At 34.9% G+C, this 17,604-nt stretch overlaps 1 protein-coding gene across 1 annotated transcript in view; it reads left to right on the top strand.

The window, feature by feature from the left end:
- The window catches only part of plxnb1b (plexin b1b), a 91,688-nt gene that overhangs the window by 59,167 nt on the left and 14,917 nt on the right, over positions 1-17,604 (top strand). The window contains exons 14-30 of the mRNA XM_067459402.1: positions 463-553; positions 1,160-1,317; positions 4,193-4,344; positions 4,569-4,674; positions 5,488-5,624; positions 5,731-5,907; positions 7,545-7,740; positions 8,388-8,630; positions 10,222-10,404; positions 11,043-11,191; positions 11,444-11,544; positions 11,864-12,081; positions 14,664-14,842; positions 14,931-14,997; positions 15,349-15,495; positions 16,833-16,998; positions 17,163-17,266. Of these exons, the coding sequence (XP_067315503.1) occupies positions 463-553; positions 1,160-1,317; positions 4,193-4,344; positions 4,569-4,674; positions 5,488-5,624; positions 5,731-5,907; positions 7,545-7,740; positions 8,388-8,630; positions 10,222-10,404; positions 11,043-11,191; positions 11,444-11,544; positions 11,864-12,081; positions 14,664-14,842; positions 14,931-14,997; positions 15,349-15,495; positions 16,833-16,998; positions 17,163-17,266 (2,574 nt within the window). The remainder of the gene's footprint in view (positions 1-462; positions 554-1,159; positions 1,318-4,192; positions 4,345-4,568; positions 4,675-5,487; positions 5,625-5,730; positions 5,908-7,544; positions 7,741-8,387; positions 8,631-10,221; positions 10,405-11,042; positions 11,192-11,443; positions 11,545-11,863; positions 12,082-14,663; positions 14,843-14,930; positions 14,998-15,348; positions 15,496-16,832; positions 16,999-17,162; positions 17,267-17,604) is intronic.

The following is a 17,604-nucleotide window of genomic DNA, read 5'->3' as shown; positions in this document are numbered from 1 at the left end:
GCTTAGTTGGGGACATGTATATTTCGACTATATTACCAATATGCCTACATTGACATGATATGATAATTGAAATTAGCTAATTAACATCACCGTTTTCCCCAGAGCGGCTGTATAGCCGAATCAAATTCTGTTGCATTATCTTCCTGTTAACGCTTTGAAGCTACTTTGAAACAATTGAACTTGTAAAAAGCCCTACATAAATAAAGGTGATTTTATTTGATATCATTAATACAGGCTGCTGCAAATAGATTCTGGCCTCTCCTGGTTTAATCCAACCTGTCACTTGCCTACAATGCCGTCTAAAGTAAATGCAAATGCCAGCAACAAAAATAAAAGATACAAAACCAAAAACAACAATGAAGCAGTTTTAATTGCATGCTTCTGGGAGAAAAGACTGCATTTTGCAGATGATATTGATGCAATCTCAAATTTTCTCTCTCTTTCTACCCATCTGAACTGTAGTATACCTATGAAGACCCAGTTAGAGAGTATAATGCCATGGTGTATGTAAAGAGAAAAGACACTTTTCATATTGACAGCACTGATCTTTATGGTGAGTATAATTCTTTTGATAATCACGATGAGCTGTTTGTTGTAAATTCTAAATAGAGCCTATATATATATATATATATATATATATATATATATATATATATATATATATAAATAAATAAAGTGGCATTATCTGATTGTGTACTTAAACACATTTCTATCAAATTTATCTGACATTACAAGATTAATTTGTTCTGTAGCGAACTATAGCGAATAAACTGTGACAATGTGAGAATGTTGAAAGTGTCTGAATACATTTTGGTTTGACTAATATATTATTATTACTAATATATATTTAGAATAGTGATAAGTTAAATATGTTAAATATATTAATATATAAAAACTGTGAAAAAAATGTATGTAATTTGGTTTTGTTTCATTTTTAAATTTAAGCTGTTTGCTTCTAGTGATTAATGATCCTATACAGTATGTTCATGAAAAATATTTGTTCGTTTTTTTTTTCTTCCCCTTTCAGTGACTTGCGTACAATAATGTGAATGGTTCAAAGATAAATTTACAAAACGGTTACTAAATCTCACTCATGCATTTGAATTTGACTGTCTATTGTAAATGTGTTATCATATTCTGTGTGCTTTCTCTACTGCAGTGACTTTATATAACTGTTCAGTTGGACACTCGGACTGTAGTCGTTGTCACACTGCAGATCAGAAGTACAGCTGTGTATGGTGTGGGACCGGTTGCGTTTACAAAGGGTCCTGTTCTCAACACATCCAAATGACCTGTCCTGCTCCTCTGATTCATTTGGTTTGTTCAATTTTCTCAAACTTGACTAAATGCAGCATTCTTTGGTTAATATGCAGTTTTTCACTTCTAAAAAACTTTAATTGAAAGACATTTACCACTTGTAATGGGATCAACCGAAAAGCATCTGAACGCTAGGTGTAAATAGGGCTAGTCTTTTTCTCTGTTCTTTTATTCACATTCTACCTTGCTCTCAAAGACAAATATTCTGACCCTACAAAACACGCACATGCACACGCACACAGACACAGACAGAGTGAATGAGTGGAAGCTGTGTGCGTATGTCTATATGGTACAGCATTATGTACCTATTGTAAGGACAAAACAGTGATGAATAAATTTAACAGATTATAACTCTTTTCCACCATTGACAGAATTTTACGTAATTTATGAGACAATGTGTCCCCGCCATTGACTGAATTTTCCTGTGTTTTCACTGTTTACGATAGGTGGACACTATTACGCATTTCCTGAAAGAGCACATCATTTCCGGATCAAAACACCAATAAAAAACTAGCAAAAAACAAATGATGAAAGCTAATACACATTATAGTCTTTTGAAAAAACGAAACAAATTTGATCTCAGTTTTTTGTTCAAAATGTTTGTTTTATTTTTTATTTATTTTTATGAAACCCACAAGTATTGATAAAAAAAAGAATGCATGAAGCTAGAATACTTTTTTTTTTTTGTTTAAATAAGAGGCTCTGTTATTTCTTTTGATATATCACATGTTCAGATATTCATATATATATATATATATATAAGTGGATAGCAATTTTTTTTTTTTAAATGCAGGCAGGGAAAGAATTAAAGGGTTAGTTCACCCAAAAATGAAAATTCTGTCAATAATGACTTACCCTAATGTCGTTCGACACCCATAAGACCTCTGTTCCTTCATTGACAACAATGTCATTTCCTCTCTCAAGACCCATAAAAGACACTAAAGACGTCATTACAAAGCTCATCTCACTACAGTGGCTCTACAATAATATTATGAAGTGACGAGAATTAGTTTTTGTGCACAAAAAACAAAATAATGACTTATATAGTGATTGGCAGATTTCAAAACAAAGTTTCGAACATTATGAATCAGCATATCGATTCAGGATTCGGCTCGCCAATGTCACATGATTTCAGCAGTTTGGAGGTTTGGAGGTTTGACACGCAATCTGAATCATGAATCAATACTCTGATTCACTTTGTTTTAAAATCGGCCCATCACTCACATCAAGTCGTTATTTCGGTTTTTTTTGCACACAAAAAATATTCTCATTGCTTCATAAAAATATTTTAGAAACACTGTTGTGAGATGGGCTTTGTAACGATGCCTTTAGTGCCTTTATGTGTCTTGAGAGAGGAAATGACATTGGTTTCAATGAAGGCCTGTCTGAGCCATCGGATTTCAACAAAAATATCTTCATTTGTGTTCCGAAGATAAACGGAGGTCTTACGGGTGTCGAACAACATTAGGGTAAGTAATTAATGAGGTAACACTTTATTTTGATAGTCCACTTTAGACATTTTACTAACTATAAATAACTTTGCAACTACATGTCAACTAACTGTCATATTAGAGTATTTGTAGACTGTCTGATTAATATTAACAAAAACTTTATTTTGTTGGTATCCCAAGAGACATTCTACTGACTATAAGTAACTTGGCTACTACAATTCAACTTATTCTACTAACCCGAATCCTAACACCTAACCATAACCTACCAGTCTACTGACTGTCCACAAATACTCTAATGAGAGTTAGTTGACATGTAGTTGCAAAGTTACTTATAGCTAGTAGAATGTTTAAAGTGGACTATCGAAATAAAGTGTAACCATTAAGGACAGAATTTTCATTTTTGGATGAACTATCCCTTTAAGGGCCAGATTTACAAAACAGGACAAATTTTGCATGAGACAGCAATCCCATTAAAGTGCAGAGGAGAGTGGAAAGTTCTGCGGGTGGTACTGTTGATGTGCAAATTAAAGAACAGAGGTGCAGCAGCTCATTTCCATTATGACCAGCACAGGGTAGCAAAAAAATAATCAGGTGCGGGTAACCTATTAACAAAACAGGCGCAGTAAATTAAAAATAACATGGCTTGGCAAACAATATGTTTGGATAATGTCTTCCTCATTCCAAATAAATTTCCAAATAAATTAAACCTTGACTGTAGAAATGTTCTTCCTTCTACCACATGCTCTATGTTCTCTGCGGTGCCTCATCCTAGCAGAAAAGTTCGCAAACTTTTGTCAAGCACAAATTGGGTTAAAACATGCTTTTTTGAACATTAAATAATGCCACAAATAGCATTTACTTGACTACCGGATCTTAGTAAATCATGTTGCAAGATTTACTCTCCTCCCATAAATTTGCCATCTGAAAGGGAACTACAAATGCACATGCAACGAGATCAGCCGTTAAAAGAAGGGTTTGCAAGATTTACTCTCCTCCCATAAATTTGCCATCTGAAAGGGAACTACAAATGCACATGCAACGAGATCAGCCGTTAAAAGAAGGGTTTGCGTCTGATAGTCAACTGAATTGACTATCAGTTCAAGCTGATAGTCAATCTGGCTCTAAATGTGTTATATTCATAAGTAAAAACACTAATTAATGCATAATTATTAAATTACTTCTACTGTAGATATGTTTATAATTTTTTTTATTTAAGTTTAATGAAGTAAAGCGCTAGCAGTGCCATGGTCATGCTTTTGACTCCTAGGGAACGCATGAGCAGATTAGATGTACAGTGTAACTGGAAAGCAATATAACTACATGACATTGGATAAAAGAAGCTTCCAAATGTGTGTAAATGTAAATTTGTACCAACATTTTATAGAAAAATCAGTCTTTAAGATGTTTTTTGTTTAATTTCCTAGGTGGAGCCTTTGTCAGGGTTGGTGGAAGGAGGCATTGCGTTAACTGTTTCTGGGTCTAATTTGGGACAGAAAGCTCAGGATATCCTTCAGTATGTGACTGTTGCGGGTGTTCCCTGCACTGTTATACCACATCTATATGAAATATCCACCAGGTAAACAGCATAGTTTATTTGCGATGTACTTTTTTACAACGAATAAGTAATATTTGGCCATTTTGTTTTTTGTTTTTGCACCCTCAGATTCCAGATTTTCGAATAGTTCGCATCTTGGCCAAATATTGTCCTATCCTAACAAACCATACATCAATGGAAAGCTTAATGATGTATAAATATCTAAATTTACATATTTGTGTTTATGCTTACTCTTCATTTTTTAGAATTATATGTACAACTACAGCCAGTGGAGAGGAGAAGTCTGGTCACATCTCAGTGAAAGTCCCTGGTGGAGGCTTTGGCCTGTCAAGTCAGAGATTCAGCTACCAGGTTAACTTGTATTTACTATTAACTAGCAATATTACAAAAAATGATTTACCATTTTTTATTTTGTTCCAAAAACATATGACTTCCATGGGACACAAAAGGGGAATGTTCTGACCACTGTGTATATATAACTCAATATGATGAAAGTAATATTGAACAAAAAGCTCCAAAGAATATCATAAAGGAAAGCTTTGTCCACCGAATAGATTTAATAGACTCGTATTACGGTCTGATCATCAGAAGAATTGTGTCTATAGCACATGACAACTTGGACAACTTTTATCAGTTTTATTATAATACTTTTATTGTGCTTTTGTGTCCTTTTTTAAGCTTGAACACTCCAGTCCACATTTATTGTAATTGCATAGACAATTGTGATCAGAATTTCTAATTTTATGTTGTTGGAACAAATAAGTAAATTAACTTTTGGTACTCTTTATATATAATGTAATTTTGTACAATTAAATCACTTGCCCCTGTACATTAAAGATGAGACATTTGAACCTAAAGAAGTTCTGTGGGATAGAGACATATTTAAGGTTAAATTTCAGCAGGTATACTCTATACACCATATGGCATATTGGGCTTTTGATGCAACTTTAAAAGGTTGACTCTAGGGTTTCACCTCATTCTAATTGCCTAAAGTCATATCTAACATCTTTCATTCCCAGGTATCCCTCCATTTTTTGTTTGTCTTCTGATTATTATGTGCATTGGAGCATTGATTGTTATGTAAAAATGGTTGTTGTGGAATTGCTGCAGTTTTTTAGTTATTGGATGCAGAATTTTCTTTGATTGCATCTCTCATCTCTTAAGGACCCTAAGCTGATAGAAATCTCTCCTCGGAAAGGGCCACAGGCAGGAGGAACAACGCTGACAATCACAGGCAGAAATCTTTTGACTGGTCGTGTTACTGATATCAGTATCCTACTCGGAAATGTGCCCTGTTTATTGTAAGTGCTACGTATCACTGTGGAAAATGGTTTCGTGTAGTTTGGTGTAATACGAGTGTTGTCTGTGATTTAGAAAGTTCTTTTATCCCCTTATATCTCTGTGCAGAATATCAGGTGTTCAGGAGGACACTATCAATTGTCTGACTGGTGCTAGTAACAGGACAGGAGAGCACAGGGTGACTGTGCGGTATGGAAACAATGAGCGACATCTCCATGGCAATGGCTATTACTATACCTCTGACCCCAACATCACACATGCCATGCCCTCTAAGAGCTTTATCAGGTGTGTGTTGATTTTTACCTGTCTTATTACATTTTATTCATTTAGCAGAATAGAATATGTTTTATTTTTAAATGTAGCTTCAGTCAAGTGTCAAGCAACAGAAAACGTAAAAATATTTGTTATACCAATGGTTAGACATTTCTTGAATATTGTAAGTGATTTGGCTGTTCTTGAAATGTAATAAAGTAAATTTCTATTAGTGTGTAGGCCTGTACTTGGAAATTATTTTATGAAAATATTTTAAAGTGTGCTGGAGTTGTAAGGGTTTGTTGTAAGATTGAAAGGGTTCGTTCACCCAAACATGAAAATTAGCCTATGATTTACTCACCCTCAATTCATCCTAGGTGTATATGACATTCTTCTTTTAGACGAATAAAAGTTGAGTTCTATTAAAAAAATTACTGGCTAATCCAAGCTGTATAATGCTATATTATAATGGTAGGGATTTTTCCTGTTGTTGATTGTTTTTTAAGTCCGTAAAAATGCATCTGTCCATCAAATAATTTTACTCTACATGACTCCGGGAGGTTAATAAATGCCTTTATAAGGGAATTAATGCATTTGTGTAAGAAAAATATCCATTTTTAAAAGTTTATAAAGTAACGTTTCGGCCGATCACCTTCTGTATTCAGTTTAAGGAAAAAGTGTTGAAAGTGCCTCTGCAGTTCAAAGGCTTACGCATCTTGAACCCCAAGAAGGCACTTTCAACACTTTTCTACAAAAGGCGATTGGCCTGAACTGTAATAATAATTAAAAAAAAATATATGGATATTTTTCTTACACAAACGCAACGATTTGTTTAAAAGACCTTTATTAACCACCCAGAGCCGCGTGGAGCACGTCATTTGACGGACAGATGCATTTTTATGGACTTCAAAAACAGAGCAACAGTCCTGCCATTATAAAGCTTGGATTAGCCAGGACTTTTTTTTTATATAAATCAACATTTATTCGTCTGAAAGAAGAATTTCTTATACACCTAGGATGACTTGAGGGTGAGTAAATCATGGGCTGCTTTTCATTTTTGGGTGAACTATCCCTTGAACTGTAGGATGGGGAGTTAATTTGATCAATTTGCTTTCTATTGGAATGTGGCCATTGCATACTGGAATGAAGGCAGATCTGAATTGCTTTGCAGATATCTCACAGAAAGTCATACCACAGAAATATCAAGTTGAAATTTTATAAAAATATAAATGCATAGAATTTTTTCCCCCCACCAAGACCAGTAATATGAATTAATAAAACGAATAGGGTCAGTTTTGAGTTAATACTGGCCTGAAGTTGGAGATTTAAAGAGATTTCCAAGTGAAATTGGATATTGAATAGAGGACGGGGTTCTATTTTAGCGTACCTCATTTCCATCCCTTGCTCATAGCAGACTGACGGTTGGAGGGGAGTGATTAAAGGATTTTCAACTCAAGCCGTCAAACTGACGCCATTAAAGAAGGAACGCCATTCTAGAGAGGAAGCAAATTTTCTGATTTTGATTAAAGGTTATCACGACAAACACACAATTTTGGTGCATTAACTTGCACGGAGTAATCGTTCACCACAAGGCTAGTAATGTGCGCTAACAAAGTAAATGGGGTCAATTTTGCTTTCATGACGACTTTAACATTTCTTCCTTTATGCAGCGGAGGGCGTGTAGTTAAAGTTTTGGGCCATAACTTGGATGTGGTACAGAAGCCTCGGATGCAAGTAACGGTGGTCCCCCAAGACTCCATTCCACCCTGGAGGAAACGCAGGCGAAGGAGAAAAACTAGCAATGTAACAGATGTGGAAGTGCAGGAAACAAACTGTACAGAAAACACACACTGTTCTATCAAAAAGGTGTCTTTTCAGTTTAACCTTACTTAAACTCAACCTTACTCAAAATACACACAACACAAACTGAAAATTCAATAGCAGATTTTGCAATCCGTACTGTTTATAAACTGTATGCGCAGATTAGTGTTTTGTTCCTCTTTTCATGGCCACAGATTTATAACTCATGCCTTCAATTTCACAAAATTGCATTAAATATTTAACAATCTAAAATAGATCTCAATTTTTTTTTTTTCAAATAAATGCTTAAAAATTCATCAGATTGGTCCAAAAAAGGTTAATTATTAAAGGCAAATTATTAAAGGAGCATTTGTAAGTATATGAATACAATGTATACATTTTTGTAGTCCCCTCCTCTCGAATCTCTCCCTACTACTTCATTCAAGGCTTAACAAACTGGATTATTCATAAATACTGTACACTATGAACTTTTCATTTTGAATTAAGAACCATATAGTTATAATCTGATTTCATATCTGATATGGCTATAAGTGATTGCATTGGTTATCGATTGGTGTTTTCTAATATCTTTTTCTCATAATGTCAATCTGTTCTCTCTCATTTATTCAGTTAGCAGACTTTTATACCAATATTTGGCGATTTTTATCCACTTACAATGTTGCCTCTTTCTCTTGTTTTCATTTTCTCTGTAGTTTGAGGAGCATTGTGAGGTGAAAACCTCCTCTCTGTTGTTGTGTCGGACCCCTGGTGTAGATCCTCAAGTAGTTGTTGGTCATATGAAGGTTGAGTTTTTGTTGGATAACTTGCGCTTTGACTTTAACTCTGTCAGTCAATCACCTTTCATCTATGAGCCAAACCCAACCCTGCACCCCCTGAACCATCGTGATCCCACAAAACCATATCGCTACAAACCTGGATCAGTCATATCTGTGGAGGTTAGTAGGGCTTTTACTGTTTGAACATTTGCATCACCATGAGTGTGACAAGCCACAAATATTTAGATCACATCTCAAGAGAAGAAAAACAAGATATGTGAACACATATGGGCATATGTGATCTATATAATTCATCATCCACTATTCAATCAATAAAAATAGTGGGCAATTAAGCAAATTTAAAATGCTTAAAAGGATAGTTCACCTAAAAATCAAAACTGTCATAATTTATAATCTCACCCTAAAATTGTTCAAAACCTGTATGAATTTCTTTCTTCTGCTAAACACAAAAGAAGATATTTTGAAGAATCTTCTTTTGCAGCAGAAGAAAGAAATTCATACAGGTTTGAAGCACGTTTACATGCACACCAGTAAACTGATAACTCACAAATATCCGCTTATTGAAATAACCTTTTTCCCCGTTTACATGCAAACCAGTAAACTGACAATGAAAGTAAACCGCGTTTACATGACTTTATTAATAAACCTGTTTTTTTCCTTGTAGTGATGTCAAAAATTATAATTTCCATATCTGACTTGAAGTATTCTAAATGTTATGTCAGTTGTGATGTTAAATAAAGCGTGCACTGTGTCAGCAGGAGATTTTCGGCTCATATTGTCCCTCATGCAGTTAAAGATGCAGTGTTTTGACTGAACCTCTTCTACTTCTGCTGCATGAGATGAGAACACATCTTTACAATTTTCTGGGTCTTAAAAGAGTCTGCGTTTGTGATATATGTCTTTATTTCATGCAAAATTCTAACTTGCTCTGTCTGGATGCATTTAAATCTGCTCTAAGTTTGCGTTTTTGTCACCTAGCTATCACACATGCACACTTTAATAAGCCCACAGAAAACAGGTTAATGCGTTAACATGCTGCGCAAAATCGAGGTAAGAGGCAAAAAACTACGTGTTATTACCTTACTCCAATAAAAGAAAACAGGTTGCCGCGTTTACATGACCATGTTCGTTGTCGGCTTATTAAGCCCAATCGGCTTAAGAACGTGCATGTAAAGGAACTAAGTGAAAGATCAAATTCAGTATACACCTTACTGATGATGTTTGTTATGTAGAGATGAGTCAATGAGCCCAGAATATGAATGCATTCAGCGGTCAGATATTTTCTATTATTCCATCCATGGTAATGCTGAATGTCAGAACATTCATCCAGGTAACTAAAACTGGTGCTACTTTCAGGTCCTTTGTATCACACTGCCGGATCTCTAATTTCAAACAAATGGAACTGGCGTCATCTTGCATCTCCGTTATCAATTGCATTGAAAATGGTGTCAGGGGACTTCAATATTAATATTACTTTAAATTGTTGTCGTTTTTGTCTTTTTGTTTGGTTAATTGTTTTGTACGTTGCTTTAAGATTATATACAAGTCATTGACGTCAAATATATGCCCTCAGGCTGATGCAAGACTCTCCTATTGTCAATAGGATCAAAATCCTATTGTCAGGATTTATTTTTCAATAATGACTAGGTCACTTTACATTATTATCCACTTATTACTTAATACTGTTTAAGAGCTTAATCTCATGTTTCTTCTAACTTTTTCTTGGATCCCTTTTCAATTATTTCCACAGGGTGAGAATTTAGACTTGGCCATCTTTAAAGAGGAAGTAGTAGCGCTGATTGGAGAGGGGGTTTGTTCTGTTAAAACTTTGACACATAATCACCTTTATTGTGAGCCACCACCCCAGCAGCCCCCGCTCTCCCTCAGGCATGGACGCAAGCGAGAGGGAGCTGAGGCCTTTCCAGAATTTATAGTAAGCCTTGCGCCAACACCCTCTCAACACACAGACTGAGCGTAACCCTATAAAGCCTACTGTATTCGGTTTAAGATATTTTTTTTTAGAAAAGTCAAATGTGATGCATCTGTCTTTTGAGGAATGTATATTCATTATATTTTTTACCCTACGATAAAAATAAATCTAAGCATTTAAATATAATCTTACTAAGACATATTATTTGGAGATATAGTTTCTCTTTTGAATATGGGCTTCATATTCTCCTATATCATATATGAGCAATAAAAGCCTGATGTATCAAATATGATATATTTGAAAAATATTTGTGTGTGTGTGCTTATACATATAAAATATACTTCATGAAAATATACATTTGAAATGGAATGCATTTTTACACTTTAGGCAAAATCTATAAAAGAAATGGTATGTGTGTGTATATATATATTAAAATATTTTTTTAAATTATTTTTATTTTCTCTTATAGATTTTGTCTAAAGGTTCAATAAATGCATTCCATTTCAAATAAATAAATTTCATATGTCAGGCTTACAAGTTGCACCTACATCTTTTCTGAAAGTGTGGCTATAACGTGAACTTTTGCAGTGGATATTGTATTGCATTAACAGTGGTATAATAGTGTTTCTGTCTGTATGCAGGTGCATATGGGAAACCTGAACTTTTCACTGGGACAAGTGCAGTATGATTCTCTTAGTCACTCCATCTTTCCACTGGTGGCGCAGATTGGGGTTGGAGCAGTTGCTTCTCTTGTTGCTCTTATTGTACTTATCATCGTGTTTATATACAGGTATGTATGATATATAATAGGAAAGAATACAGTGCTGTGAGAAAGTTAGTATCCTATAAAGAGTGTAGCTTTCAGCATATTTGGACATACAGATATTAGATATATACTGTAATTATGACACTTAGGATGTATATTTGCTTCCCACTACTTATGGACAGTACATCAAGAATAATCCAATAAATCATTATGGACACATTTATAGATTGCTAAATGAATGAAACTGATTTTGTTTTCTCTCATTTCTCTTCTCAGGAGAAAGAGTAAACAGGCTCTGAGAGATTATAAAAAAGTTCAGATCCAACTGGAGAATCTAGAGACCAGTGTGAGAGACCGCTGCAAAAAAGAGTTTACAGGTAATTTACAGGTACATTTAGGATAAGACCAGAGGATAGTTACGAGATTTTAAGGATACCAAGTTTAAGAATAGTTATAGGTGAGGCTAAAATCTAATCAGTCATTCATAAAAAGAAAATATACACCTGCTCAAATGATTTGTTTAATTCACAGTGGTTAAAATTGCAAATATAGTGATACCATTTGGCAATATTAGTCAAAACATAGTCTACTTGTTCCTTAGCTTCTGAGGAGTTTATTTAACTTCGAAACACCTAACAAATTAGTCCCTCATGTAAAGCTGACCTTCATATATGTTTGACTCTTAAACCTTCTCAGACCTGATGACTGAAATGATGGATATGACGAGTGATCTAGTGGGATCAGGAATTCCTTTCTTGGAGTACCGTAGGTATGCTGAACGCATCTTTTTTCCTGGACATCGTGAGTCCCCACTTCACAGAGACCTAGACGTGCAGGAGTGTCGGCGGGCCACAGTCGAGCAGGGACTCATTCAGTTATCTAATCTCCTCAACAGCAAACTGTTCCTCACAAAGGTAGCTGAAATAATACCCTTTTCTCACTTTTGATCTATGAGATTTCTCTCCTAAATGTACCCATTACATTATTCCCAACAGGAAACATTTTAGAGATGTTTAAACTAGGCCCATTTGTTGACCTGATGCCACACACCACAACGTGTGTATTTTCTGAGCTTAGAACATCTTTTAACCTGACAACAATTTATAATGCAATACTAAATGCATAATCTTATAATGTGTGTGGTGTGAGACTCCTAAAACAGCGAGACGTGACGCAATCGCCACTTATGTGTACTGTAAAAAGCGAACCACAGTTGAAAATAGCTCAGATGACACTAAAATAGCAGAACTGCCCCTTAATGCACATGGTCTGAATTTTTTGGTTTGTTGCACATTGTTTCTGCAGACAGAACTTTGATTCAAATGAAAGTTTGGAAGAATCCAAAATGTTTGCCATTTTTTAAAAATAAGAGGCATCATAAAAATTGCATTTTTGTTTTTTATTTCTACATTTAAGATAATACCTGAGGATAGATACAAGATTTTTAAGATTTACTTAACAGCTTGTGCCAGCGCAAAGCACAAACCCTCTTTTGGCTAAATCCTATCAGGATTTACTAAAATCATGCAGTGAAAAATTTGCGCTGAAAAGGCGTGGACAGTTATTTTTGTGGCTGACCTTATTGCATATGCATTTGTAGAAGTTTTCCTTTCAGACGCAACATGTATGGTAGGAGAGTATTTAAATGAATCATGCAAGGTGATTTACTAAGGTTTGCACTCAACAATTTACAGGTGTTCGCGTTATTATTTACCGCCCAAAAAAGCACATCTTAAACCAAGATGCTAAGTGGTAGATTGCGTTGGTCATTATGGTAATTATTTGAAAATGATCTGTGTCCTTTAATTTCCATGTCGCCAGTAGGTCACTTGCAGAACTTTTCATTCCCATCTGTGCTATTTTTGAATTTCAATCTCACACTAATTTGGTAGTTTTAGAGGGGTCTGGGTTTGTAGCACATTTGTTCTGCAGACAAAGAATTCCAAAACTTTTAATTTAACAGTTACTACAGCCCTGAATAGGATTCTCTAACACTTTATTTTAGTGTCCTGTTACATGTACTTACTATAGTAATAACAGTAACAAGCAACTAAACCTAAACCAAGCCTGAAGTACATGTTGTTGATTTAATATTAATCAGCAGTGCTGAGGTCATGCATTACAAGTAACTTAAGTTACGTAATCAGATTACTTTTTCAACTAACTAGTAAAGTAACTTTTGTTTTAAGTATTACTTTTAAAATTGAAAACAAAAATATCTGAATTACTTTTTTTTAAAAGTAACGCAAATGTTTCACATTGATTTGACTGACAAACTGTCTGAGAACTCTCTTTAACTTTCCCATGTTGAGAAAAATCTAGAGTCAGAGGTGCTGTGTGAATATGAAATGAATAATGAATGTAAAATTGACTGAAAAATGAAATCAGTCAAATGCACAATCAGAATACTATGCAAACCTCCAATAATTAAATATTAAATAAAACACATTTTTAAGGATTTAATCTCACTTTATTGACCAATGTCTTGCTGCTAAACTTCCATAATTCAGTTAAACTGAGCAAAAATTACTGAAAGGTTTGTTTGAGCTGCACCCTCTATTGTACGTGTGAATTTGCATTTTTACCACAGCCTGAGGCCTATCATTTCAGTTTTGGTGTGAAAGGGTCTTTACATTTGTACAAAAATAGAACCTTTTTGTTATAAAATACAGAAAGAAAAAAAAACAAGCCCAGGGGAGAAATAGTAACGCAAAGGTCACGTAACGCATTACTTTTCTTAAAATGTAACCAAGTACTGCAATCAGTTACTTTTTAAGGGAGTAATGCAATATTTTAATGCATTACTTTTCAAAGTAACTTTCCTCAACACTGTTAATTAGTACCTATTTATTTGTGCAATTACACTGTAACAAGGATACCTTAAAAAACAGTGTAACTGCTATTTCACAAAACGGATGTTTACATAGTAAACATGACAAAATAACTGAATTCACAAAAATGTCCATATTCAAAAAAATTCCATATTCATATTCTGTCATTACCTTGATGATCCACTGTTTTGTGATAGTTTTTCACGAGCCTCTAATTTATAAAAAAAAATTCTAAAAAAATTCTAAGACCTGCTCCTTCTTTGGTTTACTAGCGTTTTCTGCATATTTGAGCCCTTTCCAACAGTCACTGATTTTTACATTCATATTTTTACACTGAGGATAATTTAGGGACTCGTACACAACTATTACAAAAGGTGCAAAGTGCAAACATTTACTGCTGCTCAAAAAGGAAACGTGCTGCATTAAGAGCCAGGGTTTAAAAAGCTTTTTTCAACAGGAAGATCAGGTTAAATTATTAGCTTATTTAGTTTTCTGGGAATCATCATTTAAAACATCTTTTATTGCTTATAAAGGTCAGTACTAAGTAAAAAAATCTGAGTCTGTGAGGGAAAAAAAAGAGTCTGTGCAAATGAATGCACTAACATAACTACATGATAATGCTTTCCATTTTTATATATTCATTCTCTCATGTTTCTTTCCTAAAGTTTATCCACACTCTTGAAAGCCAGAGGACATTTTCACCCAGAGACAGAGGATATGTGGCGTCTTTGCTCACTGTGGCTCTTCACAGCAAACTAGAATACTTTACTGACATACTCAAAACTCTGTTGAACGATCTGGTGGAACAGTATATTGCCAAGAACCCTAAACTCATGCTCCGGAGGTAAGAATGATAGATTATAACTGACATTAGAAGTAGTAATATCAATCAACAAAAGTGACTATAACTGAGGCTTTAATTCTCTTCTCAGAACTGAGACAGTAGTTGAAAAGCTCCTGACAAACTGGATATCCATCTGCCTCTATGCTTTCTTAAGGGTGTGTATTGGTAGATTTGTTTGGTTTTTATTACATACGTTTAGAGTGGATAAAATTAGATATTTTAGAATTGTTTGATGACACATGCAATTCTGAAAAATATGTTTAGACAGTTACCAATGTTAAATTGTTGTCCAAAAATGTAATTAGCCTTCCAAGACCCAACAATGTGCAATATGTTGTGCATTAATGCATTAGGATGTCCTTATTAAGATACTTTTTATACCCATACGCTTAAATTGAAATTCAGTGAACTAAGAGAGTTGCTACTTTAGGATGTTAGTTTTTTTTCGAGTAGATTATCCATTTCAAATTGTCATAAATGATTGTATTTCTGCTCTCTGTGTTCAGTATTCTGCTGGTGAGTCTCTGTACATGCTCTTCAGAGCGATTAAACACCAGGTGGATAAAGGACCTGTGGATGCAGTGACGGGCAAAGCCAAATACACCTTAAATGATAACCGCTTGCTGAGAGAGGATCTGGAATACCGCACTCTGGTCAGAATGTTTTAACTGACTTTCTTTATTAAACGGTATTAGTGCATTAGTCTAATTTGTTAATCCTTGTTTCTGCTAATAAGCATCTGTAAAAAAAATGATATTAGTGAAACAATTTCTCCATCTTTAGCTTCAAATTGCGTCCACTTTTTCCGTCACTTTGTTTAAACTTAAATTTAAAGTGTTTTTTGCTGTTTCCATCCAAAGTTGGAGGCAATTCGAGACAAAACCGACTGTTTACAATAATGTTTTGACATCATTTTGCGTGTATTTGTCCGTTCAAGAGCTAGAAGACATGAAAGAGAACTTAGCATTGCGCACTATGAGAGGCGGCTGCTTGTGTGTGCGCTTTAGATGTGTACACAGCACAGAAAACAGCACAGGTCTTTTCGTGCCTCAATGGTTTACAATTATATTAAAACGCACACAAAGGAATCAATAAGAGAAATCTAAATTTTTAATTTTCTAACAAGTATCCGATTCCAAAATTTTCGATTTTTCCAATCCTTTTCACTGCAGTGGTTCAGGCTGCAGGATTGCCAAATATCAGAAGAAACGTTATCATGATTGTGTAAAAGCCTGACACCTTTATAATTTTCACGTCCAGTTGTTTAAATAGCAAATGCATTAGCACGCATCTGTTCGTCCATGTCCTGTTCGCTGGTCTGAAAGTTAGGTGTGTTCAGGTGCATTGTTGGTACCCAAAACACACCCATATTAGAGACCGGGTACAACCATTTTGGGCGATGCAGCTGGCTTTTTTCCATGGTTAAACTAGCAAAAGTAAATTCAGAGTCAGACTAAGTACTAAGTACACCTGTGCCATGCACTTTTTAGACAATGCGCTTAGATCGTTCAGCTGTTTTAGTATCTCGGTGCCTGTCTGCATTTAGATTTGAGAAAAAAACATTCCTGTATGTTCTAGTTTACCTGTGTTTTAGTTCCTGTTTACATGGTTCCCTTTGCTAGTTGGTTTCTTAGGATACCGATTATCTTCCTCATTTACTTCCTCATTTATTTAAATTATTTATAGACACCTGTTTCCTCAGTTCCTTGTCAAGTATTTTCTTTATGTAGTATGTAAAACTGTTGTATTTATTTTCTCCTGTGATCTAACTCTAATTCATGGATGCATTACAGAATTAGAATCAGATTTTATTGTGCTGACATCAAATTGAGATAATAAAAAGATTCACAAAAATACTTAATTTTCTCTTAATACTTAATCTCTCTCTCTCTCTCTCTCTCTCTCTCTCTCTCTCTCTCTCTCTCTCTCTCTCTCTCTCTCTCTCTCTCCCACTCCCACTCCCACTCGCTCTTTCATTCTTATTCTCTAGAACGTGAATGTCTTGATGCAGGGAATAGGTGTGAATGAAGCTCAGCCAGTTGCTGCTAAAGTTTTAGATTGTGACACTATAACCCAGGTGAAAGAGAAGATACTAGACCAGGTGTACAAGGGCACCTCATACTCTCATAGACCACACACTGACTCCGTGGACTTGGGTGAGAACATTTTATACTGTCCATGTTGGCCCTCTTTCTTACATATCAACTTTCTTACATATCAATTCTCTCTAGTTGAATTCATTAATTAATTCTTTCGTCTTTATTTTTTCTTTAAAACATTGCCTGGCTTTAAATTTACATGCTGTTTTGGACATTTCCAGAATGGCGCTCTGGTGTAGCAGGTCACCTGATCCTCTCAGATGAAGACCTAACATCTGTGGTTCAGGGCAATTGGAAACGCCTCAACACGCTCCAGCATTATAAGGTATAAAACAATAAAGCACTTTTAAAAAAAAGAATTCTGAAAAATCCTATTCATGTATAATAGGAATGGGCAACTTTGGGTCCTAGAGGGCCACTGTCCTGCAGAGTTCAGCTCCAACCCTGAATAAAAACTCACCTGTATATAGCTTTCTAGTAATCTTTATAACATTTATTAGCCTGTAAAGGTATGTTTAATTATGGTAGGAGCTTAACTCTTCAGTAAAGTGGCCCTGGAGGACCGAAGTTGTCCAGATGAAATTAGTTTTAAAGCAGCTTCTCTAAGTAAGACATACTAGTTTATATAATATATAAAACATGTATTTGAAATTGTAATATGCA

The sequence above is a fragment of the Pseudorasbora parva genome, chromosome 12, assembly GCF_024679245.1.
Source record: "Pseudorasbora parva isolate DD20220531a chromosome 12, ASM2467924v1, whole genome shotgun sequence".
Classification (NCBI taxonomy): Eukaryota; Metazoa; Chordata; class Actinopteri; order Cypriniformes; family Gobionidae; genus Pseudorasbora; species Pseudorasbora parva.
Note: the sequence above shows the minus strand (reverse complement) of the source record. Positions and strands in the feature narration are given on the sequence as shown.